The sequence below is a fragment of the Furipterus horrens genome, unplaced genomic scaffold (genome assembly GCF_987537825.1).
Source record: "Furipterus horrens unplaced genomic scaffold, mFurHor1.1.pri manual_scaffold_6, whole genome shotgun sequence".
Taxonomy (NCBI): domain Eukaryota; kingdom Metazoa; phylum Chordata; class Mammalia; order Chiroptera; family Furipteridae; genus Furipterus; species Furipterus horrens.
Genome location: NW_028327176.1, coordinates 188,754,014 through 188,781,402, shown reverse-complemented (window position 1 = coordinate 188,781,402; position 27,389 = coordinate 188,754,014). Strand labels below are relative to the sequence as shown.

The 27,389-nt window shown below is 42.9% G+C and overlaps 1 protein-coding gene across 3 annotated transcripts; it reads right to left on the bottom strand.

Moving 5' to 3' along the window:
- WTAP (WT1 associated protein) lies at positions 1-25,518 on the bottom strand. 3 transcript variants are annotated; one of them, XM_090280046.1, is made up of 8 exons: positions 25,460-25,518; positions 17,901-17,938; positions 14,610-14,665; positions 11,718-11,776; positions 10,383-10,510; positions 7,392-7,570; positions 2,486-2,640; positions 1-1,230 (listed from the first exon to the last, which is right to left on the bottom strand). In XM_090280046.1, exons 2-8 carry the CDS (start codon positions 17,928-17,930, stop codon positions 647-649), a joined length of 1,191 nt encoding a protein of 396 aa, XP_090136172.1. In that variant the 5' UTR covers positions 17,931-17,938; positions 25,460-25,518; the 3' UTR covers positions 1-646. The 3 variants fall into 3 exon arrangements, with proteins under 3 accessions (XP_090136172.1, XP_090136171.1, XP_090136173.1); XM_090280045.1 differs by lacking the exon at positions 25,460-25,518 and adding an exon at positions 25,170-25,340; XM_090280047.1 differs by lacking the exons at positions 1-1,230; positions 2,486-2,640; positions 25,460-25,518 and adding an exon at positions 25,170-25,340 and having other exon boundaries at positions 7,106-7,570.
- Positions 25,519-27,389: the final 1,871 nt, after the last annotated feature.

Genomic DNA, 27,389 nt, shown 5'->3' with positions numbered 1-27,389 from the left:
TTACAATAAAAATCTTTATTTAGGTTTGGTCAGTACAGAGACGATATACCGGAGCCACAGAGCAATATGCATTAACAGGGCACAACAGTTCATAAAAACTGAGCAACTATGCACACAATTTCTTAAACATTCAGGCACCTAAAGAGAAAATGCACAGATGTATGGTGGGAAAAACTGTATCTAACACTGAAACTACTAGAGGACTCCATCAACAAGTCCACCTTTGAGCGAGAAAACTACTGTACTGGGCCAGCCTGGCAGTCATAATCCCCGTCTACTCTAACAAGTCCGAATGGCGTCTAAGTGTCGTGACGGCATGAGTGAGGCCCGGACACAGCACAGGTGCGAGACAGACACAGATTTGTACAGACATCATCGTGTTCTACTTTAAGGGAAGATTTCCATTTACAACTTCACATTAACTCATATAAAAATAACCTGACCCTACACAAAATGTCCTTTTAGCAACAAAGTAATTAACTGTTACAATTTCCAAAGTGGCAGATATTGAAGCAAAGAGGGGAAAAAAAAAAAAATAATACACACCCACCTAAAAGGCAAATTGTGACAAAAGTATGCATTAATTTTCTCGATAGTATCCTCCCCCAAATTAAATGACACTGTATAAAAATTTGCTGGAAAAATATTACAAAACTGAACCCTGTACATTTACACTTGAGTCCAAGCCATTCTGAACGTGGCGGGAACCCGCAGTTCGGTTACCTTTCCCACTCACTGTCTTCTCCTCTTGAGGGTCATGATTGGAGTCTGTGTCATTGGACTGGTGTGTGAGAGAGTTTTCACTGCCTGTGGGAGAGTCTACACTTTCATACCCCGCACTGAGTTGGTTTGCGTAACCACTACCTCCTCTGCCAGTTCTCTCCTCCGAGCTGCTGGGGGCCTTATTACCACTCCCTGGAGAAGGAGGAAAGCCGTCCTCGGCGGTGTCCCCCTCCCTGTGAAAGCCAGACCCAGACGTCCTCTGGCGGGAGGAGCTGCCGTTACTCGGCCCGTTGGCCAGCCGACTGCAGTCTTTCGCCGGGGCCTCTGCCTGTCCTGCAGGCTCGGAAGCGGCGGTCCTGCTGGCGCCGGGGGCCGGGGCTTGAGGCTGCTGCTGCTGGTACTGGGCCAGCTGCTGGCGCGTCTCCTTCAGTTGCTGCTGGAGAACGAGGATGGTGCTCTGCATGCCCTCTACTTCCTCGTCGAGTTGGATGATGAAGTCATTCAGTTCTGTGCAAAGGACAGTCACACCTATTTTAATACCTCTTATACCATATTTTAAAATACTTACCACCTGTCACAAAGCCAGGCAGTCGATACGTATTTCAGTGAACAAATACACTTCTAGGACTGATTTTAAAGTAGCCGTTCAAGAATGAGTTTGTTTTGGGGGGGAAGGCAGATGTTTGAAATAAATATATTAAAGCAACCAAGTCTGAATGGATTCAGGCCATCTAGCCATAGACCACTGGTCACAGCCCACAAACCCTGCTTCCCGTTTGTTTAGCCCAGGGGCCCGCAGGGTGGGTCCTCTCGCTCACCCTGCTCGTCACAGCAGGTTCAGCCCTTGGGCACAGTGTGGTCCCCTACGCTAACACTCCAAAGAGGTCGAGGCTGTAGCCAAGGGACTGTTCTACACATACCCCCACCCCACCCCCCAAAAAAATCCCAGAGAAAACAACTTAAAAATTGATAGAATACAAATATCCATTAAGTTCTAAAAGCCTTTGCGGGAAAAAACAGAAGTCCTTACTACTTTACAAAATCTCCTTATATTTACAAGAGTAAGGGCGAAGAACTATCACCTTGAAAGGTAATTTTAAAGATATATTTGGCTATTGATCTTTGCAATTAACTGTCAGATGTACTAATTCACAACTTAATTTTCAGTTTATGTATTTTCCTTACCATTATCCTTCCTCATAAAGAGGAGAAACAGCTACACTTGTCCCCAGCCCCAAAAGGATGGTGGCTGACAAGTCTGATTTGTCTTAGCAAACTTAAATATTACCATATTATCATATCATTATCAAATAGGACCTTAACAGGTACAATCAATAATATACTTTTAGACCACTACAAACAGCCAAACTTCCAAAAAATACAATTAAGAGAAATTGGTTAAATGAAAAAATTCCCCCGTTTTAAGCACTGATTATAAACTGCTGTATCTACGTAATGCCTTAGTAATGTAGCAGCCTTCCTCTTTCACCAGACCCCACCCACGAAAAACAAAAGCTTCTCATGAAATTCACACAAGACACAATCAGGAGAGTGGGGGGGAAACACCAAAATTCAATGGCTTTGTTGGCTGGCTTAACTAGAAATGTTTCATTCATAATTTTATATAACCACTGACCAGAGATTAGCACGTGCAGAACCTAACCTGTAGTATCACACCTGGCAGTTTTTAAAAGCCAGCGCATTGCTTACCAACCCTTTCAAACAAAACAAAGTAGAACGGACCGGAACAAAGCGCCCTTACCATCCTGACTGCTTTTAAGCTCCTCACTGTATTTCTTCTGTAAAGCCAATTCTGCCTCAAGTTGTGCGATGCGTCCCTGGGACAGTTGCCTTCCAAGCTCTTGATTCTCCTGGATAAGCATTCGACACTTCGCCATTAACTTTTTGCCTGTTTGGCTGCAAAGGAAAGAGCCATCCATCACAAAAAAAGACAAAACTCTCTACAACCTTCTTTGCCTGCAATCATTACAGCGATACAGGTCCCAGGAGCAGGACACAACTATGTCACAGCAGACGCCTCCCTACGATCACCGTCTTCTTCTCTGGAACACATCCATCTTCTGCATTTCCGTATTCTGCCGATATAGCAGTAAAAATAAACCCTAAACCAAAAGTACCCAAACGGTCACTTTGTACTGCTATTCATTAATAATTATAAAATCTATTTTCATTCCAAATTCATTTGAAACAGAAACAGGCCAGTTAATTAACACACACCTCATACATGCCAATATTAACACTAAGGTATTTAGCTTTATGGAACAGCAAAGTTCTTGAAAAATTAAATGCAACATCACAAATGTACAATTCTTTAAAATGCCTTATATGTGAAAACCAGTACCTATAAACATAAATGAATGAGAGCACATTTATTCTTGCCAGAACAGCATTTAATAGGAAGCCTCCTGATAGACATTTCTCACAAGAATGTTTACTGCACTCATGGAGGTGTGTACAGTAGTTATTTTTAAAGAAGCTTCAAAAAATAAAACCTTGACACTATTTCTATTCATCAATCCCTCATTTAACTTCTTATAGGATATGCTTTAGAGCTATCTTAAAATATGACATTTAAAAAAAATTAACATTGCTATGTGGTTAAGATTTTATTCATGCTATAAAACATTATCCTTATAACACAAAAATAAGATTTAGGTTCCTTATCACAAATGGAAATATTTGCCAAATTAGGAGTTCCGTACTTTCACAGATCAGTTTCCCCGTGCTAGGGCAACATGCTACAGAACCCATGTGCGTATACACAGCAATTGCAAAAAACGCAGGCAAAGGCCCTAACAGCAGTCTCTCAATAAAACTGGACTGCTGTCCTTTAGTCTCAGCACTAACAGAAATAATGACTTTTAAAGGGATGTGACTTAAGCATATAATTGTGATGCTACCTTTGAGACTTGGATAGGAAGTTTGGTATTTTGATGGTGTTGAGTTCAGAATGACCTTATTGGTTAAAAAAATGTCTTTACTGATGTTTTCTATGTCTTTTTTTAGTGAGGTTTCCGCTTGCCCAATTTATTATTTCAGAATGCATCTGCTCCTACTTGTAGGCGATTCCCATTCTTCTGACTCAGCATTGCAAGGTTCTTTTACTGACAGCACTCGTTCCAACCCTAATATTATTCAAGCCAAGTTTGTCATTTAAGTTTCCTTATGCAAATCCGTGGCCAAGAACCACCTGCATTACTACTGCTCACAGGAGCCTCAGGTGAAAGCTGCGAGTCAGCGAGCCCCACTGCCTCCGTGGGGAGGGCAAGGGTTTGTTCTCCCCGCGGTAACTTTATCGGCTGCTGTTCCTGCCGCTGCAGGTATCTAGCTCCGCCCTCTCCCCGTGGCACCCTCAGACACTGCCTGCACTGAACAAGTTTAGAAATCAAATGAAGAATTAAGAAACAGGCAGGACACGCAGGTGTTTCTTCCTCCCACTCCACTGCTGTGTCCCACAATTTTATCTTACAAAGTATGTGCCATCAAGTGTTTTCCAACTAACCTGAAAAATCTTTTATATAAATTTAACGCTTAAAAAACCTAAAACCAATACATTAATTTGTGACCTGACTTAATCTCGGTAAGTAGCACAAATTCTAATGCAGCAGATGTTTCATTTATGACGGCATACCTTTTTATAGACAAATGCCTTGTCTAAGATAATCCTATTGTGTCTAAAATTAATGGTTATTGAAATAAGTCTTAACAAAGCGGCTGTTCTTTAAACATTCTGTAACTTTGTCCTTTTCCTAATTATGTCATGTAAACTCTGTGCTGTGTTCATTACACCACAAAAACATGAGTTTAATTATAAGTAACTGTCTCTGAAATAATTTATTTTTAACTACAAAAAAAAACTCCAATCCATTCCTAAAATCAAATAACCCAAAAAGGAAACATAATAGGGATTAATTTGAGAAAAATTTATACAAAAGGATGGGCACCACACGTTGCTTTCTTTATAAGGGAGCCAGGGTACCTTGGAGAGGTAGGTGTACGTATAGGTACCTAAATGTTGAAGCGTGAAGTGAAAATTGCCAGAATACTGAAACGGACCCCTCTAAATAAATACTCTAAAACATACGCATTGTCACATGCATAAAATATTTGAACTAAAGTGGACAAAGGAATTCAGCGAATCTCAAAATGAAAACAGAATAGGAAAAAAACAAACAAACCCCACAACCCAGTCTGTTTGAATTATTCCAGACGCTGTATGTACTATTTGTTTCAAATCAATGCTGTACTTACAGTATCTGGAATATCCCGGCTTACAGCCTACTTTAAAAAGAAAACAAAAATCTATTTATAGGTGATTAAAATACAGCAATAGAATGGGAGTATTACATAACCATTAAAAATTGAAGCTAAATGGGGGGGGGGGGGGAGTCCAACGGACAAAGTGGAAAACAAAAGCCAAAGCAGCAAATCGTCTGTATGCATCTTCACATTTGTTTAAAGCCAGTATATGCATGGACATTATCTGGATACCTAAAGAATTTTAACAGTGGTTACTGTTCCTGGAGAGTAACATGGGGAAAGGCAAGGTCACATACAGGGGTGACTCACTTTTTGTCTTCACCTTTCTTCACCCTGTTTCAATTTTATTCATGATCATGTATTATCTCATTAATTAGAAAAAATTTAACAGTAAGAAAAAAAAAACCCGCAGACCCCAAAGTGACTGTTACCTAAATGCAAAGAAAGGTCCTGGCTATATTGAAAGACATGTTAATTATACAGTTTATAAATTATTTCTCGAGGTACTAAAAATATTTAGGCCATTTCTACCGTGATCTTAAACGGCACAAATATGTATGTAATGGCCTTAATGCGGGCACAGTGAGCTGATTTCGTACACATTGGGTTACTTACCCTCCAACCCCCACAAAGAACGAGAACCTCAGAAGCGGGTTTCTCGCCGCAAAGTCACACAAAGCACTGCTTCAGCCCGCCCTCTGCCCCACAATCAGTTCCCTAAAGCACAAACATTCAGGATACTTACAATTGGTTTGAATGATTAAGAGAGAACTTAAGTCACCCTTGTTAAAAATGCACTTAAACGGTGGGGCAATCTGGAACATTTATCTTCCACTCATCTTAGATTCCATTATCACCAAGAGAAAGTTCCAATTGGTGACTTATAGAATGATCTGAAGAAAAAGTTCACCTCCAGGACTGGATGGAAGCATGAAGAAAATGCCTCATTTATCTAAATGATCAAATGAATTTGCTAGAAATGATCACTATACCTTTTTTTAAAGTCACAAAAGGTCTCACTTAGGCCAGCCCACAGTTCCAATACATTATCTCCCCAGTCTTCTGGCAGGCACCCTGTGAAGCTGTCCCACATTAATTTCTACTGCAATATCCTGGGACAGGCGTCAAAAAGTAACAAGTGTCAAGTGTCCTTGTCTTTTAGGATGCCAGCTGGGACACAGGCACAGCCTTTTCCTTTCCTTTGAAAAGCACAGCAACAATTTGTCCGAAATCAATCTGCTCTCCACAGCGCCCCCCAAATCAAAATGTTAGAGTACAACAAAATCGGCACAGTATTCCTTGAAATTAAAAAAAGAGGAAAAAAAAAAAAAAAAACCAGCTATTTCAAGGCACATTTAGTTTAATATCAAGCGTGTGATACAAAAGGCCCACATACAATGAAGGAACACATTCCCCCATTAACACCAATGACAATGCTCTTTCAACATGTGCCTGTTGAATGGAATGGGGGTTTAATAAATTTCACTACTAAAAAAATAACGCAGTGAGTCTCATCACAGCCAATATCCTTATACAATCTAGTTATGAAATGAATGTTTATAATGCTTCGAACAGTTTAAACCTGACGTTTGATACCACACCTTCACGTTTGTACAGTCCTCAGGAAGGTTATCTACAGTATTAGCAACCATTCAAAGAACAAACCATTAATTAAGACCACATTGATTTAAGGCTCATTCAAGTAACAGAGAGCCCCAACCGAAATGGTTAAATATATGAACTACTTGCAATGATAGCTATTATTTGATTCTCTTATAACTATTAAATTGTTTCTTAGTAAATAAACCCTTTAAAGGCAAAATTCACCTCGTTTGAGTTTTGACCAAGAAGTTCAACAACAGCACGAAGTCCACAGTCTTATTGGCAAAACTGACATACAGTCTCTACGTCACTATGCTCGAGGTTAAGAGCGATGCGTATTCCGTTTTTACATTTTACTGGAATTTTACATGTTCAATTCATGATTTTAAATCTCTAGGTTTTCATTCCTCCAAACTGTCTGAAGACACAGGGTGCCACAGACTTAACACTTCTGCTTCTCCCTCTATTTTCTTCAAACAGAAACACTTCTCAAGTGTCTACACGTCCTACGAGGGGAATTTTTCGAGGTGGCCACTTCTTCGGAATAGTCCGACGCCATCAGGCCTCTGAAGCAAGGGGAGGGGGCAGAGAAAAGAGCTGAAACACAAGGTTCATCTGGTAAGTTTTACATGAACCATTACAAGCTGGACAGAATAAGAATGTGGCTTTTTTTGGCTCAAAGAGTCTGCGTCTTGGTGTGGAAACGAGTACTTGGCTGTCCCACCACCGCTTTCTCGCAGTGGGACTGTCAGGGAAGTCTTGACTGGGGAGTATGATTTGTTTACCTATCAGGCGTAAACTTCCAGGCACTCAGTTCATTTTGGGCTTGTTCCAGTTTGTCTTTAGTCTGTTCCAGTTCCCCTTTCATTTTTAGGAAAAACAAGTTGATTGCGGGGTCCACCATGGTTGATCGCAGTTGGGCAACACTGGGCTGCTGGACTTGCTTGAGGTACTGGATCTGAGTCTGCGCAAAGCGGAAGGAACAATTACCGCCGTGTCAAAGGGGATGCACATCAGCAGGGGAGGTAAACATCCTTCTCATTCACTGGGTTTACTAGCTTGTTTATTAAAGCCCCCCACCCCAATCTTAAAATCCTCTAGAAGCAGTGAGAATTAAAAACACCTATTTAAGGTTACCCGGGTAGGAATTCAGGCCATCTGATTGCATTTCCATATTTGGAACCTTTAAATAAAGAGGCTGCATTTTACTCTGCAACCAAAAAGGTACAAAAAAAAAAATCTGTTACATTTATTGAAAATGCTAGCACCCAATGGAAAAGAGCGAAGTTTAAAATATTAATTATATAACACTACAGCACTTTACTCGTTCAAATCTGTGCCTATGGAAGTCATTCTGTGTACAAACAGGCCCCCTAAAAATACACCAGTCGCAAGATTATAATTTAGAACACATATTTGCATTTCTAGATTAAAAAACCATATAGTATTTATATTTACATGAGTTGGCATTGCTTTATAAACAGCACCTTAAGCCAAAATGAATTATACGTTTATGTTTTTCCCTTCAGAGTAGATGTGAACCATAGAATTGTAAACCTGGACGGTGGCTGGCGCTGCCTTAGCGGTCACTTTTGTTCAAGGACACAGTTCAGTGCCAGAACTGGGGCTGGAATTCTAGTTCTCAAGCCTCCTGCCTCCCAGTGTAGGGCTTTTCCCGCCATACCACAACCCCTCTACTTACATATGAAACCTTCAATTTCAACTTCAGTTGTACTATTTACTAGCACATTAAAAATAACTTTCTAAAACATGGAATACAGTTTAGTAGCATTAAATGCATCGCTTTCTTCACACCCAAAGAAAACACGGTTCAAGACCCTGCTTCACACTAAGCCTTAAGTAGGACTTGGTTAACATTTCATAAGTAGCTAATTTCTATCATAAATTTAGTAAAAGGTGAAAATATTCTGAATGGAATAAACTTATTCCACTGAGCAAACATACTAATTTTTACTTCGCTTAGGCCAATTTTTTAAAAGGTAACCCATTTTAAACAAAAAAGTATGACTGCTTATTCAATGTAAGACCAGTTGCTAAGACAGTTTCACAGGAATAGAGCATGTCATATAGTACACGTCACATACTACGATCAATGAGGAAAGCACTGCCTCCCCAACACTGACGGTCTCTCTGTGGCTGGACAAGGCTACGTTCCAGCTGAGATGGCCTTACAACCCGGGCTGAGAAGACACAGGGCGACGGGGCCCCAGCAGAGGCCTCGATCAGGCGCGCCCTGACCAAAGCCGCCACGTGTGCAAGAGAGCTGAGGCTCAGACGCGAGTCAGCGACACACGCCGCCTGGAGCGAGGACTTCGGAAGGGGGGCTCCGGGAGGGGGGGTCAGGATGCACCAGTGTGAGGGGGTGTTACCACAGAACCACCCATTCCCACGCTGTCTGCCACGTGTCAGCACTTGGAGGGTGAGATTCATCCTCTGCGCGTGCAAAGCATCTAGCACAGTGCCGTGCAAACAGGGAGACCTAAGACTTACATGAGCGAATGGTAGAATCTAGAAACCTACATACCAGAAAAAGGAGGAGAGAACAAAATGGTGTGGAGACTGGGCATCCAAGAGGCACCGCCCACCCCATAAGACATGACAACCACAGGAGAAGAAGCCTTCGCTGGAGGGGCGGGCGCTACGTAGAGAGGAAAAGTCATATTCAGGATGCTGGTCACACCTCTCGGGATCACTAGCCAGAGGTGAGGATGGTGACCAGTTCCGACACAGAAAGTGAAGACGTGTCAGTGCTTAGAAAAGAGAAATTTATCAATGCACTAATGACCTCAGAGGACAAGAAACCAGTGGCAGTGAAGATGGAAACAAAAGGAGAAGTGGTGGTGAGGGGGCAGGACAAAGGCTGCTGTTTTCTTAAGTAAAGCAACAAGTGAGTCATTTGGAAAGAGCGAAACAAGGACTAGAGAGCTTTGTGGAAATGTGGGTAATCTCTGCACAGGAAGTCAAAGGGTTACGGCTGAGCCCTGAAGAACATTTTGATGTGAGAAGAACTAGGAATAGCACGTGCCCATACATTAATCCCCAGGGACCAGAATACTGCCTTGTACGCAGGGACCAGAATACTGCCTTGTACGTTAGGTTGTAATAAATAAGTATCAAATGAATGGAGATTACACAAAAGAATTCAAGAAAAGTTCAGATTTAAAAACTAGGAACAGGGATAGAGCTTTCTCTATTTAGTGTTAACTTCTATATACAAACACTAATTTAAAAAAAAATGGCTAAAACTACCAAAGACAGCATAAAACTGATCTAAATTCAAACAGCTAAACTATCAAATATGTCACTACATTCTAGATCTATGCAGACATGGCAAATGGTACAAAGGAAAGGTGCACAGTAATCACAAAGGAAACGTGGAACAAGCTGCTGACACTAAGGAAAAGGTTGACCCCCTAAAGGGTAAAGAGCACAGAGACACGAGTCAGGTGGTTTTCCGAGCAAACAGCAAGTGCTCCCTGTACTCTCAGGTACCCCACCCTCATAAACCATGGAGCCTTCAGGGAACAGCCTAGCTTCTGACTTCTTGGTCACACAAAATATATTCTCAATCCAATGATGAGAGGCTACCTACTAAAGTGTCACATTTAGCTGTTTACAGCTCAAAGCACATGTACCTTAAGAAAATGTGCGTTTATAATTAGTATGAAGTATACAGAATTAGCTGAGTAATAACAGTACATGGAACGTGCACTAAAAATGACTTCAAGAAGAGGCACAATGCGCGAGACACTTACGGTACACTCCTGCATCTCCTGCTCCTTGGTGGCTAGTCGCATTACAAGGATGTTTTCCCTGCGAGCAGACTCTTGCTGTTGCTGCTTTAGTTTTTCTTCCGACTCCCTTAAGCCAGTTACATCATTAGCTGATTATTAAAAGAAAAAATTTCAGAACATTATAAAATATAATTTCAAAATCAAACAGAATTAACCAAAAGAAAGTTCGAATTGCCTTTGTAAAGGATAATAAAAACCAGGGTAAAAAATTCATCAAGTCTTAGTTTCCATTCTAGCTACGTTTAGAACAAGGAGAACTGTTCCCAAGTGTGAGTGTTCCTGTAGGAAGCAGTGGTGGCACAGGGGTGCCAACCACCCAGTTCACGCTAGATGGAATCACACGTCATCGTCTAATCTGTTCCAGTGGAACACAGGACACGTCACTATTTGTGCCTGTTTGTATTATACAGTATTCAGAGTCCTGGTTAGTATTGTTTATATATATGCCAATAACTGCACAATTATTACTTTAAGTTTTCATAATGTTCATAACTTCTATGGATTACAATATAGTTGTATAATAACTAAAATGTAAGATTTATGGGTTTGAAAAACTATATTGGCTTTTATACTTACAAATAGTTACTCTCATTGAAAAGTGAGACTAAAATGGTTTGAAATTAGCCCTGACTGGTGTGGCTCAGTGGGTTGAGCATCATCCCTCAAACTGAAAGGTCGCCGGTTCGATTCCTGGCCAGGGCACAGGCCGGGGTTGCGGGCCAGGTCTCCGGATGGGGGTGCGGGAGAGGCAACTGACCTGTTTCTCTCCCGCATCAATGTTTCCCTCCTTCTCTTCCTCCCTCCTTTCCCCTCTCTCTCAAAAGATTTGAAATTATAAACCTTATTGGTCTTTTTTAGCATTTTGAAAAATCTGTAAAAATATAGCCATATCCTATTGTTACAATTTAAATAAATTAATTACTCGTTGTTTCTACATAACTTCTAGCCTAGTCACTCCTGCTTTAATTCCAAGTCCTCTGTGAGGCAGATGGAGGAAAGTTACAAGCAGCTGTGAGTTGCCCTGTCTTTGCTGTCTCAGAACCTCGTACATAACTTTGCTGAAACAGCCATGCTATTACATAATTATTGCGTGTTAGTCTTCCCCGGTGACTGGGAACTCCCCGAGAGATCATGCCATGCCCCCTACATCTATTTCCTAGCCCCAGTAACTGAACAGAGTTCTTTAATATTTAAGTAAGAATTACATTTGCTTAGCAAAGCCAATTATCCTGCACATCTAGAACAATCTAAAAGGAGGTATTTACATCGTGTCTAGGAAGTAAAACGCAAACTTACAGTTCAGGTCTGTGTACTTGCCCTCCAAAGCTTGCACGTACGCCTCATACTGTTTCCATCTATAGTACGAAAACAAACTCATGTTGGTTGTTGAACCGAAACCGCTTCATTAACTAGAAAAATCACATCTATAAACATATGGACTTAATGCTGCGGATTCTGCTGCATGACTTCTGAGGTCTCTTCCACTTTGAGATCATTGTCAATCTAGTTTACCCAGTAATACATGAGCCGCTTCACTATGTCCTGTCAACTTCCAGTAGCTGTGTGACCAGAACACAGAGAAGCGGTCTCTCCTGAGAACACACCGACCGTGCTTGTCCAGCTCAGACCACACACCACGCGGGGCTCTGTACCATGCCGCGCGGTGCCTGGGTAACGGACGCTGAGTCCAAAGCCTCCTGCTGCTTTCACGCACGCTGTCCCCCTCAAACAACAGGCATCTAAAGAGACGCCTGATGATAAGGGACTGAAGGCCCTTTCTCTTGGCTCTCTTGTGAAAATTCCATGTGACTCTCTCAAAATACTTAATTTTGCCTGTAAAGAAAGGGAGAGGATACACTATTTTCAAGACGATTTTTAAAGCCGTATCTAATTGGCAAAAACATCTTGCACAAATGCCATATACTATTCTTCCTCAGAATATTCCTCTATCCACCAAATATAGGCTGTATTAGCTGCTCTTGCAATTACTGTATATGAACAACAGAGCTCTCATCAGCCACGTGTTTAATCAACTGCTAATGCAAGAGTGAACTGCCCTGAATGTCGCTCACTACTTCGCTTACTGAAGAGCTGTTTTTAAGCTGCTCTTCAGTTACAGCTAATCAAAACTTAATTTTAGAAAATCTTTTCCGAGTCTTAAAAACTTTGACAGGTCTGCTATAGGTTCCTATAACCCAACAACAGAAAGCACTTTATAATTCCAAGCTGATCTGCCCTCCACCTAAAGGCTGCTACTCAGCCTAAAGCATGCTTATGTTCACGGCCCCAATAACCTAGGACACAGAGTTCGTTCAGTGTTTGGGGATGAACAAAGGTCTTCTGCAGAAGTTATACACGAACCATTTGTTCTAGAGGGACAGAAAAATATAAAAGCTCAACAAGAACATCCTTATGAAAACGACGAAAAGCGCCCGGGCTGGTGTGGCTCAGTTGATTGAGCGCCAGCCTGCAAACCGAAGGGTCGCCGGTTTGATTCCCATCAGGGCACACGGCCGGGTTGCAGGTCAGGTCCCCAGTTGGGAGTGCATGAGAGACAACAACACACTGATGTTTCTCTTTCTCACTCCCTTCACCTCATTCTAAAAATAAATAAATAAAATCTTTAAAAAAAAGAAAGACAAAAAGCATAGACTAGTTAAATAAGCAGCCGTTGATTTTAAATCACCAAGAGAATTAATGACGGAAAACTCACTTAAAAATCATGAATGAGAATTCCCTAAAAAAAGAAGCTAAACTGCCCTCAAGAACATACACTGCAGACTGACAGCGACTGGGGGCAGGGGCGGGGCTCGTCAAGGAGCTGGTATAAATGACCGTGGATACGGCCAGCAGGGTGGGGACTGACTGTGGGTCAGGGGCGGGCGGTGTGAGGGGGAGCAATGGGGGGAAAAGTGGGACAATGGTAACAGAAAAACAATAAATAAAATTTAAAAAGGAAAGAATATATATTGCACATTATTTTAAAACCTTAAAGGTAACATTAAAAACTGCTACTATGATTTTTATTATTATAGTACTGATCACCCCCCACACACAGTTAAATCAAGAAAGACTGCACATAATAACCAGAGGCGTTATCTCAGAAAGAATAAAAGACAAGGACTATCCCCTATCAGAGGTTCAAAGAGAACAGGGGAGTGGCAGTAAATCATAAGAAAGTCTCCTTCAGCAAGACAGAAGTGTTTCAGAATATTAAGGACTCAAAAATTTACACGGAGGAGAATAAAAGGCGTGCCACGGAGAACTGTCCCATCCACGAGACACTGGCACAGGAAGATAAAGGCACGTCCACCGGGGAACGAGGTGGGAAACGGTCAGACTCCAGGCAACAGCAGAACAAGCTCCTCCCTCCCTCCCTTCCAGCCTCAAATTTACTTAGGACTTCAAGTAGAAATTCTGTTTCTAGAGGAAAAAAGTCCCATTCATTTTACTTTTACATAAAGATGTCATGCAAAAAAGTACCAACCACAGTAATAAAATGCAGAAAGAATATACTGACGTTACAAAGCACAAAACACGTGACCCCCTTTTTGGATTTCTTGCTTTTAGGAAATGAATATCGTAATGCTGCACTTGACAGTATGCTTTTGCAAGACATTTATCAGATAACCACAGAAATTCAGAGCTGCAAGTAACCATTAAAAGTAATTTAATCTAACTCCTTTAACTTGCAAATGAGCAAATGAAGGATATAGTTAAATGAGCTGACCGAGGTCAGTTATGAGAAAGAATAACTTGCCTTCATGAGCTAATTATGTATTTCTTCCATAACTAAAAATATAGCCTTTAGGACTAAAACTTTTTAACACAGCAAACAAAAAAGGAAGAAATAACTACATTGAACCAAGCCTATATAGTTGTTAAACTGAAAACAGGATCAGTCCTCACAGAAGTTACACTTTTCAATGTAAAATTCTGAGTATTTTCTCTTTGAAAAAAAGAAATTCAGGTTACCTATTAAAAACAATAATCAGCGTACCCGTTGTCTAGAAGTTCCCTAACCTGCTGCTTTTGATCTTTAAGGTGTTACGCTCGCCTCAATGTTTATATAAGAAACAGGCCATAAAGAGAAAAGAACCCGTGACATCAAGACTAAAGTTTTAGTACAGAAACACAATATAATGTTCTATAGAAAAATACTTGTATTTTGACAAAAGAACATTTTACCTTAAAATTAACTCATCTCGTGCCATCACTTTGAAGTCTGTCTCACTCAGTCGAACCTATAAAGAGAATTAAAATATGAACTTAATGCGCGTCCTAAAAATTTTAAATAACTATCAACTACCACTGGCACTTATGCTCTTCATATTTTGTGAAGGCAGGATCATAACTTCTGCTCTCTCAATTGTTAGTTTCCATCGGGAATTCCTTTATTACTGAAGACACACAAAGCCCCTCTCCACAGGAGCTCTGTACTGGAACGTCTGCGGAATCTGAGACTTAAATCGGTCAGTACACACTATAATTAAAAACAAAACAAAACAAAAAAAACAACTTATTTTATTGGAAAGAAGTTTTTTAAAAGGTGAACTACTTGTTATCTTTAAAACGAGTATCATTTATTAGGGAAATGCAAATTAAACCCCAACGGGCAACCGCTGCACACCTATTAGAATGGCTAAATAAGAAAGAGTGGTAACAATACCACCTGGGAAGTGAAGATGCAAAAAGAATTGAACTTTCATACATTGCTGGTGAGAATGTAAACGGTACAGCTGCTCTGGAAAATATTTTGATGGTTTCTTTTAAAAGTAAAAATGGATGTGCCAAACCAGCAGGTGCGTCCTTAAGCACATATCCCAAAGAAAGAAAAATTTATTTTCACACAGAAACTTGTACACGAATGTATAGCTTTATTTGTAACAGCCCGAACTTGGAAACTACCCAAACTTCAACAGCTGAAGAGTTAAACTGATACATCCACACCATGGGATACTAAGGGACAGACTACTGATATATTCAACAACTTCGATAAACCTCAAGGAAAATTATACAGATTGAAAAGAAGTCTCAAAAGGGTCCATATACGGCATGATTTCATTTTTATAACACCTGTAAAGTGGCGTCATTATAGAAATGGAAACTGATTAACGCCTGCCAGGTGCTGGGGACGGAGCGGGAGCAGACGTGGCTGTGAAGACACGACCCAGGGGCCGGGGCTGATGGGCCCGTTAACTGCTTAGGTGGCGGCGGCGGGCACACCCAGCAGAGAAGAAGCTGCAGAGACACAGAAACGCACACGCACTGCACGGCCAGCCAGCGGTGTCTGAATAAGCTCTGTGTCAGGTCCCAGGCTCTGCCGCCGTTATGCAAGAGGTCTGGGAAGTTATGCAAACTGTGAACGCTGAAGGAGGCCGGGGAAGAACGCACAGAGCGCCCCCACACATTTCTTTGCAGCTTTCTGTGACTCAGTGATCACTTCAAATTAAAGTTTTTCTGAAAATGGGCCTAATAGTCTAGCTAGCTGAAATGTCTTTGTAAACAGAGAAATACTAAGTGTTTTCTCTGTACCAGAAGAAGATGGTTAAGGTGGGGTACCTCTCTCAGTCCAGTACAAAAGTAGGGCTCTATCAGTTTCCCTTCTAAGGCACACGAGATCTCAACCAGTCACTGCAATATGCACTGGTTAGTAAACACCCTGCTTTCCCAATTGAGTAACAGATTCCCCTTAGAAACTATGTTACTACTTCTTTTAGGAAAAATAACTAAAACAAGTATGATTTAACGATTAGGCACACATCTGACTTTGTACCACGCAGGCCAGAATTTGAAGCCCCATCTCTACTACTACTGTTCCCGGCTTTTATTGAATTGATCAGGGTACACTAGTTAATAAAATTATACAGGTTTCAGGTGCACAGTTCCACAACACGTCATCTGTACAAAGTGTTGTTTTCACCCCACGTCAAGGCTCCTTCCACCACCATTTACCCGCTTATAGCCTCCCCCGACACCCGCCCCCGGCAATCACCACACTGTTACCCATGCCCTGGAGTTTTCTTTTTGGCTCTGACATACCACCTCCCCCAGGACCCCCCAACAGCTCCCAGCCTGCTCTCTATCTATGAGTCTCTGTTTTGCTCGTCAGTTCATTCTGTTCATTAGATTCCACATATAGGTGTAATTATACAGTATCTGTCTTTCTCTGAGGGCTTATTTCATTTAGCATAATGCTCTCCAGGTCCATCCATGCTGTCGCAAAGGGTAAGCTTTCCTTGCATTTTTTAACGGCCAAGTAGTATTCCATTGTGTAAATGTCCCATAGTTGTTTTATCCACTCATCTTCTGAGGGACACTGGGGCTGCTTTCACGACTTGGGTATCGTAAATGATGTTGCAGTGAACGCGAGGTACACGTATTCTTTAGAATCAGTGTTTCAGGATTCCTGGGATAAATTCCCAGAAGTGGAATTGCTGGTCATAAGGCAGTTCCATTTTTAGTTTTTTGAGGTAATTGCACACTGCTTTCCACGGTGGCTGCACCAGTCTGCATTCCCACCGACAGTGCAGACGAGTTCCCGTTTCTCCACACTCTCGTCAACACTTGTTGTTTGTTGATTTATTGATGGTAGCCATTTGGACAGGTGTGGGTGGGGTGATATCTCATTACTGTGGTTTTCATTTGCATCTCCGTGATTAGTGACGTTGAGCATCTTTTCATGTCTATTGGCATCTGTGTGTCCTCTTTGCATAAGTGTCTATTCAAGACTTTTGCCCACTTTTAAATTGGGCTGTTATTTTGGTGTTGAGTTTTGTAAGTTCTTTATAAATACTGGATATTAACCCCTTATCAGATGTATCGGCGAATATGTTCCCCCATTCAGTGGGTTTTCTTTCCATTTTGTTGATAGTTTCCTTTGCTGTGCAAAAACTTTTTAGTTTGATGTGGTCCCATTTGTTTATATGCCTCCTTTTGTTTCCCCTGCCCAAGGAGATATATCAGGAAAAATGTTGCTACAAGAAATCTGTGAGATTTTACTGCCTATATTACGTGTGTGTGTGTGTGTGTGTGTGTGTGTGTGTGTGTGTAATAGTGACTAAACTGAACTAAGGGATACAGAACAGGGCACTACAAGACAGGAGGAAAAGGCAGAATCTAGGAACTGAACAACTGTTACCTTTTCTTTTTTTACAAAATAGAAGTGGTTTTACATTACAAAGGAATTTAAATTAGGAAAAGACAAGTAATGTACAGGAACCTGTGAAATAATCTTTTCTGACATGACTTATATAGTTTTTGTATAAAGGCTAAGAGTAGAGGATGGGGAAAACGTAACAAAATTTCCCCGAAGGCCAAAAATATTCTAAGAATACACTGCATATAAGATATAATGCCCAGTACATTACACACCCACAATGCTATTATTGTCACAGGCAAGGGAGTGAACAATAAACAAACAATTCAGACAGGCTCTTAATAAAAAAAGGTGCTTAAAAACTGCTGGAAAAAACATACCTTTTTGGGAAGAGGTTCCTCGTTGGTCATCTTGAACCCTAGAAAAAGGGAGAGAGATGAGGTTCAGTTCATTTTTTTTCCATTGAAGATAGGAACAAGAAGAAATCGCCTTTCCAAACCAATATATTAGCAAACTCAATTATGATCAAATTGGGGTTTCTTTTTAATTTAAATGAATCTTTTATGTTAGAATAGTTTTAGATTTACTGAACAGTTGCAAAGATATTAGTTTCCCTATACTGTCTGTTAACATCTTACATCAATGTTACTACTACATTAAATTACTATTGTTATTATGTTACTTTTTAAATCCTTTTGTAAAAAACGTTGATCTTTTTGATGCTGCTATAAAGGGCTGAGAGAAATAATTTCTCAATGCACTCTGACACCTGCCCTGTGAAAGACGAAACCTTGCGTAAGTGACAGCTTTGGGCTGGTCAGATACTGACCTCAGGCAGCATCCCAGGCCCCTTGCTGAACTGATTCAGAAGGGGGGTACCAGTGGCCAGGCGTTACCTTTTATGGCATTAAGGTGTTGGAGTGAGGTAGAGTCTATCAGTCATAATTCACTCCTGTTCAGTGCTTATGTATAATGTATACATCTTAAAGGTATTTCTGCACTATTTAGAAAAGATTTTACTTTTATTGTTTAGAGAGGTGGTGAGGGAGAAAGAGAGGAAGATAAACGTTTATCGCTTCCCTCCCACACACCTCCAACCAGGGACATGGACCAGGCATGTATCCGACCGGGAATTGAACCAGCAACCTTTCCGTTTGCAGGCCGGCGCTCAACCCACTGAGTCACATCGGCCAGGGCTATTTCTACACTATTTAATTTCATGCCACAATAATTTGTATCTCAAAATTAGCTTCTTTATATAAGTTTATACAAAATTCCTGTTGCAAGACAAGTTAATGAAAAAACTATTCTCATTAATTTTATTTGCTTTCTAAAAACACCTGCTATTTCCCAATACTCAAATTTAGCAAGGAGACGGGCTAGTTTAAACTTATTCCTGGGTATCGTTTCTGACAGCATAGTCATGAGTGTTCCCTTGTAGTTCAAACTTTATAGTTTGTTTTACTGACACTCACTACAAGTTTCAGATTATTTAAAATTTAACCAGAGAGGTAAGTCACGGAGGAGTAAGGGACAGCAGCTTGGTAACTACAGTTAATAGCACAATAATATGTGAAAGTTGCTAGGAAAGTAAATCCTAAAAACCTTCATCACACACACAAAATTTTTTGTAACTCTGTGGTGATGGATGCTAAACTAGACTTATAGCGGTGATCACCTCACAATGTATACAAATATCAATTTATTTTGTACACCTGAAACTGATGTTGTCATTGTCAATTAGGCCTCAATAAAAAAATTAACCCAATAATTAATCGTGTAAAACAGATTTTAAAAGCTACTTGACTTCTTAGTGAATATTTGAGGTTTCTTTTAAGGAATTTCAAATATTCTAATACCATTTAAAAAAATCTTCACCTGAGGACATGCTTATTGACTTTAGAGAGGGAAAGGAAGAAACAGAGGCTGAAAAACATTAATCGGTTGCCTCTTGTATGCACCCTGACCAAGGATGGAAGCAGCGACCTTTCGGCTTACGGGGTGACGCTCCAAGTGAAACACACCGGCAGGGCCTGTACCATTTTTTTATACAGCCGTCCCTCTCTGTATCGCGCGCGGTTCACCTACCGTGGCCTCACTGTATCACGGGATTTTTAAAAATATTATATTTAATTATTTATCGCGGATTTTTCGCTCTATTGCGGGATTTTGCAGTACAGTATACGTATGCTATTACAGTTACGTAGCTTTAAGAGTGTAGAGTATGTTTAAGAACATAAGTGGTGTTTATAAAGTGTGGAAAAGGTTAATAAGGGAGTGGGAAAGATTAGTAAGGGGCTGGGAACGGTTTATAAGTGTGTGAGAAGGGTTTATAAAGCCTTAAAATATCTAAAATTACTAAAGTAAATGTAAGGTTCCCACTTCGCGGATTTTCACCTGTCGCGGGGGGTGGGGGGGCTGTGTGTGTCTGGAACGTAACACCCGCGGTAAGTGAGGGATACTGTATTACCACATCCAATCCCAACTCTGTAAGCCAAACGCTCTAAGCCCTGACTCTCAGATTAGGTACACTGTGAAGAAATCAGTACATTTTAGAAAATCATCGTAAATTGATCACATCATACATCACTGGCTTAATTCTTCCCTCTTTAATAGCCTTACCGTTGGATGTAGCTAGCAAAAAACCGACCTGAGCACGTCATTGTTTCTGAGCTGATGGCTGCTCAGTGACCTCCATGATACCAGGGACTCCCACCACATGGGAAACAAACCCTCACCACGGTCACGTCCACAGAGGCCCGGCTACTTCTGTTTTAGCACCGTGTTAATGTGCGTCCACTCCACGGGCCTATAACCTACTCAAACCCAGAAAGTGTGGGACTTACTTGGAAGTTCCCATTTGTCCAGAGCCAAATATAGTAGATGAACATCAATAATGTATTTATTTAAAAAAAAACCCCTACAAGACAATTTTAACCATTTGAAGTTTTAGCCATATTTAACTACTGTATAAATGTGTGTATCATTATTCTGGTTAAATCTCTCTAAAGGCTTTTAATCTCACTCAAAATAATGCATGCCAATTCCTTGCTATCCCCTCATATCAGGCTTTATTTTTCTTCATAGCTCTGATCACAATATGACATTTTATATACATATATGTTTTTCCTAGTTATGAAATAAGCTTCTTGAGAAAGAAACTGTTTCATTCATTGCTGATGCCTCAGTACATGGCAGGCATCCAATCACAGGCTAAATGAACAAATGAATTTGCTTGTTACTGTTAAATCATAAAAGTGAGCTAAATAAGCCAATCTAGTTTTTCCCCAAAAATCATCCAAGACAACCATCCTGTAAAATTCTGAGTATATATGTGAAACTTACTATTAACAGGTATTGTGGTAAGAATTCTATGAGCGACAGTTTGAAAACAGCTAAATTTCACACTGTAGATAAATAGTCTCTACCTGCTAACTAGTTACTGGGCACCATTGCTCTTCAAAATTTTAGTTATAAAACTTAGGTATTATGGATGCTATTTAATATGAATTAACTATTAAATTCCAGTTAATAAACTAGTGTGTGCTTCCATAATCTGACACTTTCCCTAGGTCTATTTGTTCATTCTTTTCTTATTACATAGCTATTAAGCTTCTTATTCCATTAAAATAAAATCAATCACAAGCTTAATTAGCAATAAATATGCTAAGTTATTTATAAAGGGCATTTAAAGGACCGAGAAACACACAAAGGAAGCTCTGATAGCGCTGCTTTTCTAGAAAAGGGTGACAAACTGAAAATATTGGGTTGGCCAAAAAGTCTGTTACCTTTTTTTTTTCATAAAATGGCTCTAGTAGCGCTGAGTTGTCTTTAACTTCATTCAAAACAATTTTTGTTAGATTGCATTGTGGCAGTGGTCATATCAGTGTACATTAAAAAAAATATCAAAATTTGTGAATTTTTGTGCAGTCATTTTAACACTGAAGATGGAAGGAGATACGCTGTATTTTTGGCATATTATGCTTTATTACTTCAAGAAAGGGAAAAGTACAACTGAAACACACACACAAAAAGGCTGCTGGGGGGAGAGTGGTACAAGGGGACTAAGTGGTAATGGAAAAAGTGGACTGAGTGCCGGCCTGCAAACTGAAAAGTTGCAGGTTCGATGCCCAGTCAGAGCACATGCCTACGTTGCAGGCCAGGTCCCCAGTTGTGGGCGTAAGCCAGAGGCAACTGATTGCTGTCTTTCTTGCACATTGATGTTCTCTCCTTCTCTTCTCTCTCTATTTTTTTAAAGATAAAATTAGAACACACACACACACACACACACACACAAAGATTTGTGGAGAAGGTGCTGAGACTGATCGAAGGTGCCAAAAGTGGTTTGCAAACTTTCTTGGTACTACTGACATTGTGGCCAAATAATTCTTTGCTGTGGGGCTGCCTTATGCATTGGAAGATGTTTAGCAGCACCGTTGGCCTCTGCCTACCAGAAGCCACTAGCGGGAGAAAACCAACATACTCAGAATATACAAATCAATCAAATTATTGGTGAAAATGAAAAATGTCTTTTATTTTATGGGGGAAAAAAAAAAACAACGCACTTCTTGGCCAACCCATAAAAAAGGCAGCATAATCTCAGAGCCTCAGCTTCCCCACCACAAACAGGACCACCATGACCACCACCACCAAGGCTCATCATTACTGTGTATTTCTGAAGACAAACATTACACTTCATGATGGTGACTGGCACAAAATAACCACTTATTCATTTCCTTCCCCCCCAACAAAAAAACAAAGACTCTCAATTACTATTTCTCCAAAAACCCAAGGGAGAATTGACAGGTTGAGGACAACAATCTTTAAGTGTAAAATTCTTGGTGATCTCCAATTTTTAGAATTCTAAACAGTGAATTATTTTAATTTCTAACACTGGCTTATATTCTCTTTCCTTTTAAAAATTTTGATAGTGGGTAGATTTTAATAACATACTGTTTAGAGAATATTTATATTTTCTTTATAATAGTAAAATTCTAGATTTGTAATATTAGTAAAGGATAAATACAGGTTTTGTGTAAATCTTTGCATTTCATATGTCAATTGTCACAGTCACAGATCATGCCACCTGTTATGGGATGTTTACCTTGGGAATTCAAAGCATAAGCATTTAGAAAGAAACTCCTCCCTTATCTTTAGCTGATTAAAAGTCAGTCTTTTCTTGGTCCATGATATTGCACAATAGTTAAGTGGGCAGCCTGGCAAAAGGTAAATTAGAACAGGTTTAAAATTTGATGGCGCCAACATCCAACTATTTAGTCAAAATAGAACCTGGTTCTCAATTTTGACTTTCACACTGCACACATGTGCTAAGAAATTTATTATTTCCCAAGGCAGTTTTTTTGGGGGGGCACAAATGACAGCACAATAACCACCTAAAGTCAATTCTAGAGTCATAAAGACAGTGACAGTCGAGGTTCTCAGTACAATCCATTCTCGTATCAGAAAACTGGAATGACCGAAATATCATTTGGAGTTGAACCTTGAAGGTAAAACCCGAATCTGTGCTCAGTGCTATGAGCCACGTCCACAGTCGGTCCGTTGTCCAGGCGACGAGATGACCACAGCTGGCAACTCACAAGCCGGCCGACGCTCCCCCCCCCCCAGGCTGACCGACCACGCCACGCCGCCCACAGCTAGCTCACACCGAGAATGCAGAAACGCAAAACAAACGAAATTCGAAATAGGCCTGTTTGGTTACCTTTGGGCACATTTAAGGAAACAGGCAAACGTGATTTTAAGATTATGTAATGGTTTCAGTTATTTATGCGGGCAACGCCAAGACAACCCATCTCAAGCTCAGGAGGTCGGGGGCACCGCGCACTCCCGAGGCCGCAGGACCGGAGGCTGCGCCCTCGCACCCCGGGCCCCAGCACCGCCCCGGCGCTGAGCCGCGATGCTAAGTTATGCAACTCCGCTCGCCCTCGACCGAGAGGCCAGCACCGGCCAGCGCCGCCCCGGAAGAACGCCTGGGCCCCGGGCGCAGCGCGGACCCAACACAACGACCTGCTGCTAATCTGGCGCCGCAGCAGAAGGGGTCCTGGTCAGCGGTGGGAAGACCCTCTCCTGACTGTCCTGTCCTGTCTCGGTCGTGTGACTGGTCAGGTCCCCTAACTCTGCTCCGCAGCCTCCAAAGCAGCACGCAGGGGTCCCCGTTTTGCCGCCACAAAAAGTGCTGCAAAGCTCAGTGCTTCGAGTGCAGTGCAAAAAAGGAAGGGCTTCCCCGTGCAGTGCTAACTAACAGTTAACACAGGACATTTTAATGTGCGTTTAGGAAACATTTCCGCCACCTACGTTTTCAAGAGAGGCGAACACATATTTATAATAATTGAGTTCTAGCCCGATGCACCACCTTAATAGCCGACATACTACTATGGGGATATTGACGATGCTCCCTGATAAACTTAGTGATGGAAAGTTTAGCCACAAAAATGGGAGATAATTTAATACTATCTCGCTCTTGTTTTGCTAAATGACCCACCAACATAAAATTTTTAAGAGAAAGAAAAAATTTTCAATGGTCACATAATATAGAATGAATAAAACTGACCAAGACTGCTCGCTACTACGTACAGGGCGGGGCAAAGCCTGCAGCCGAGTGCGCTAACGTGGTTATGTCTTCTTAGGTACTGATGGTTGCTTTTTTTTTTTTTTTTAATAAAAACAACTGTAAACCTTTTGCCCACCCCTGTTATTTTTACGGGGAGTCTATACAACGCGCAAGCAAGACTGTAAGGGCCTCTGAAACACTGTAGCGTGCTGTGTAAGTGTACTTATTATTATGTAATTATGACACCGCTCGTGGCCACGCCGGAGGGCTGTGGGGATCGGGCTGACGTCCACTGATCTCCCAGCAACGGAATTAGCGAGGTTCTGAGGGATGGACAGCTGGAGGGACAAGTCAAGACTATAACAGGTTCCCGTAAAGATCCTTCCACCTCGCGCAAAAGAATCGTTTTTTATTATGTAAACACGGCTCCTTAGGATTTTTAACACGGTCCTTTGGGATCAAACATACAACTGATTTGACCAAAACAAGAACTTGGACTCGTGTTCCCCACTACAAACACGAAAATAAAGGAACTCAACCAACAGCCTCGCAAGCATCCAAGATGAACTTTAAATCTCCACGAAAATCTGGAAGTAATTCCGGAGAGAATTACCTTCTAACTCAGAACGCACCAATCACGGAAAAATGGAAGCCTGCGGGAGAACGCGGCTGCGGTCACGGCCCGCCGCGCGAGGGGGGACTCGGCGGAGAACGCGGCGCCCCGGCCCTCGGCGCGCTCGTTGGCCCCGCTGGCCCCGGGGTCCGGCCCCGGGCGCTGGGAGGGGGCGACGCCGAGGCGGGGACGGGACGCACCACAGCGAGGGGGCGGACTCCCGCTCTCGCCGGTCCGCGGGAGCACCCACCTCGCCCCGGGCCCAGCGGACGGAGGAAGGAGGTAAAATGGCCTCGAGGCGGCGGAGCTGTCCCCGCAGGAGGGAAGGCGGCGCGGCTAACGGGAAGCCGGCGGGCCCGGAGTCGCCCTCCCGGCTCTGAGCGCCCCTTCCCGGGACAGGGCGGCCGCGCTTCAGCCCCCGGGACCCAGAGGTCCGCGCGGCTGCTCCCGCCGGCGGCTCGCACCTACCTCTCCAGACAGAGGTCGCGCCGGCGCCGCCCAGTCACATAGGCCAAGGCCGCGCTGTCCGATCGCCGCCGAGGCCGCTCGATCACGGTAGCGACGGCCCCCGCGCTCCCCTTTATTTGCGGGTTTCGCCGCCACAAAATGGCGCTGAGGGAGGAAGCGAGGCCTCGCCGCCCCACCCCCTTCCCGCTCCTCCCGCCGCCCCGCCCCGCCCCCCGCCCTTCCCCGGCCCCAACGCGCCGCAACCCGCTCACTCCCGCCCCGTCTCGTCCGCGTCCCGCCCACTCACCGACCTGTCGCCGGGCGACGCGGCTGCACCCACCCGGCCGCCGCCGGGCCCCGCCGGGGGGGAGGAAGGACGAAGGGACGGCGCCCGACACGGACACCCCGGGCGCAAGCGAGGAGCGGCGCTCGGGTGGCACCCGCCCCCCCCCCCGCGGGCGCGGGGAGAGATGCGGCCCGCGAGGTCGGGGGTCAGCCGCAAGGCATCACGGGAAGGGTGGCGGGGTCGTGATCCGCGGCGTGGGGTGGACGCGCTCGCCGGCCACCTGCGGCTGCGGCGCGGCTCCTGGCGGAGGAATCTGCGCTAAGGCGGCGCGTGATTGGCCGTCCTTCTGCGACGCGTATCTGCGATGCCTCCGCGCGCCGGCGGGCCGGGCAGGTTCCGGGGCGAGGCCGTGGGCAGCGTGGAGGGTCGGCTCAGCCTAGGCGCAAGCTCACGGCCCCACGCTTGGGGCGCCGAGAAACCGGTGCTTTCGCTTCTGTCGTGAAGTGCAGCCTCCTGGCCGCTGGGTTCAGCCCTGACGACATCGCGAGACGGAACGGAGGCGCTCTTGTCGAGCAGATGGACGTTGTGCCTTTGTCAGCAGCTCCGAGGGCACCTTCTCACTCAGAAACGAGAGGAAGGCGCAGCCCGTGGGGTTTTAATGACCCCGGTAAAATAGGTTGTAATTCGAACTTGCTCTCTTAAGAGCAGAACTTGGTGTCGTCCTGGACCATTGCGTAGGAATGATGGTGTCACCTGGTAGACGAGAAGCAGTCTCTCCTTACACTTATCCTGGGGTCAGGTAATTCTTTTAATTGGTCTGCCCTTATCCGGCTTTACCAAACCTGTTTGTCCCCGAAGGGGTCTCGGTGATAGGTGATTTGTAAGCGTAAGAGTAAAGTACACCCCAGATAGTCAAAGGGATCACGGTGTACGTAGCCCCAGGAAGTCAGATCGGTGTGGGGAAAATATTTGCAGCTTACATCACAGGACCCTTCAAAACTGAAAGAGACCAAAATCCGAAGAGAAAGATGGGCAAGAATGTGAACAGACAATTTACAGAAAAAAATAGCAACGGCCCTTAAACGTAGAAAGCTGTTCGCCCTCACTCAGGGCGGAGCACACGTGATTAGGACACATTATTGTGTGGCTTTGGGATGAGCCCCGGGTTACGTGGGAAGTGGAAGGAGGTCCTGGGAACAGCGAGAACGTTACCTATAGAGGGGGCGGGGAATAAACAGAAGCAAGACTAATCTGCCTTGGAATTTAAGCATTTACGTAGCCAAAAAGTAAATAAAAAGGGAAACAAAGTAGCCCCAAAGTTGAAAGCAAATAGAAACAAATGAACTGAAGTGTAAGTCACGTTGGCGGCATAACTGTTGTTAAACAGAGAAAAGAATGATTCCCCAGGTCTTGTAACCAGTACTCGGAGTATCTGTTCTAAGGATGAGAAGAGAACTGCAAAAGACTCTTCAGCTTCGCTCAGTGGTTTATAATTAATGGTAATATCGTTGCTTTATAGTTTCGGAACTAAGTCGTAGAATACAAATATTTTGTAATTACAAGATTTTCAGTCTAAGAGAAAATGAGATACACATATAAGATCAAGAAAGTTCAGAAAAAACCTGTAATATGTTTAAATGGGAAATATCAATTTGAGCACATGATTTTTAAAAATAAGTTTCCTAGTTCTGTGCACTGAAAGGACCTTAGGTAGAAGCAGTAGGTTGACCAGTTCCAGTTTGCCCGGGGTGGGGGGATTTCCTGGGCTGCTGAACTTCGTTGAAACCAGAACTGACCCGTCCTAGGCCAACCGTGGTGGCTGGTCACCCTACAGTAACAGTGACCACGCTCGCCAGTCGGGTCCTGGTGTATAATTCCATTTCCCACTAAACAGATCCAGGGCCTCTTGGGGAATTGACTGATTCCATTTCTGGGGCAGGACAAGTGCTGATGAG

Bases quoted from the DNA above. Each gene is read 5' to 3' on its own strand.
- WTAP (XM_090280046.1), bottom strand. From the start codon at position 17,930: ATGACCAACGAGGAACCTCTTCCCAAAAAG. The intron at 14,666-17,900 runs GTATGTTTTTTC...TTCTCTTTATAG, and splicing joins AGGAACCTCTTCCCAAAAAG to GTTCGACTGAGTGAGACAGA. The intron at 2,641-7,391 runs GTAAACAAATCA...TTTCCTTTGCAG, and splicing joins TGGAAGTTTACGCCTGATAG to CCAAACAGGCAAAAAGTTAA.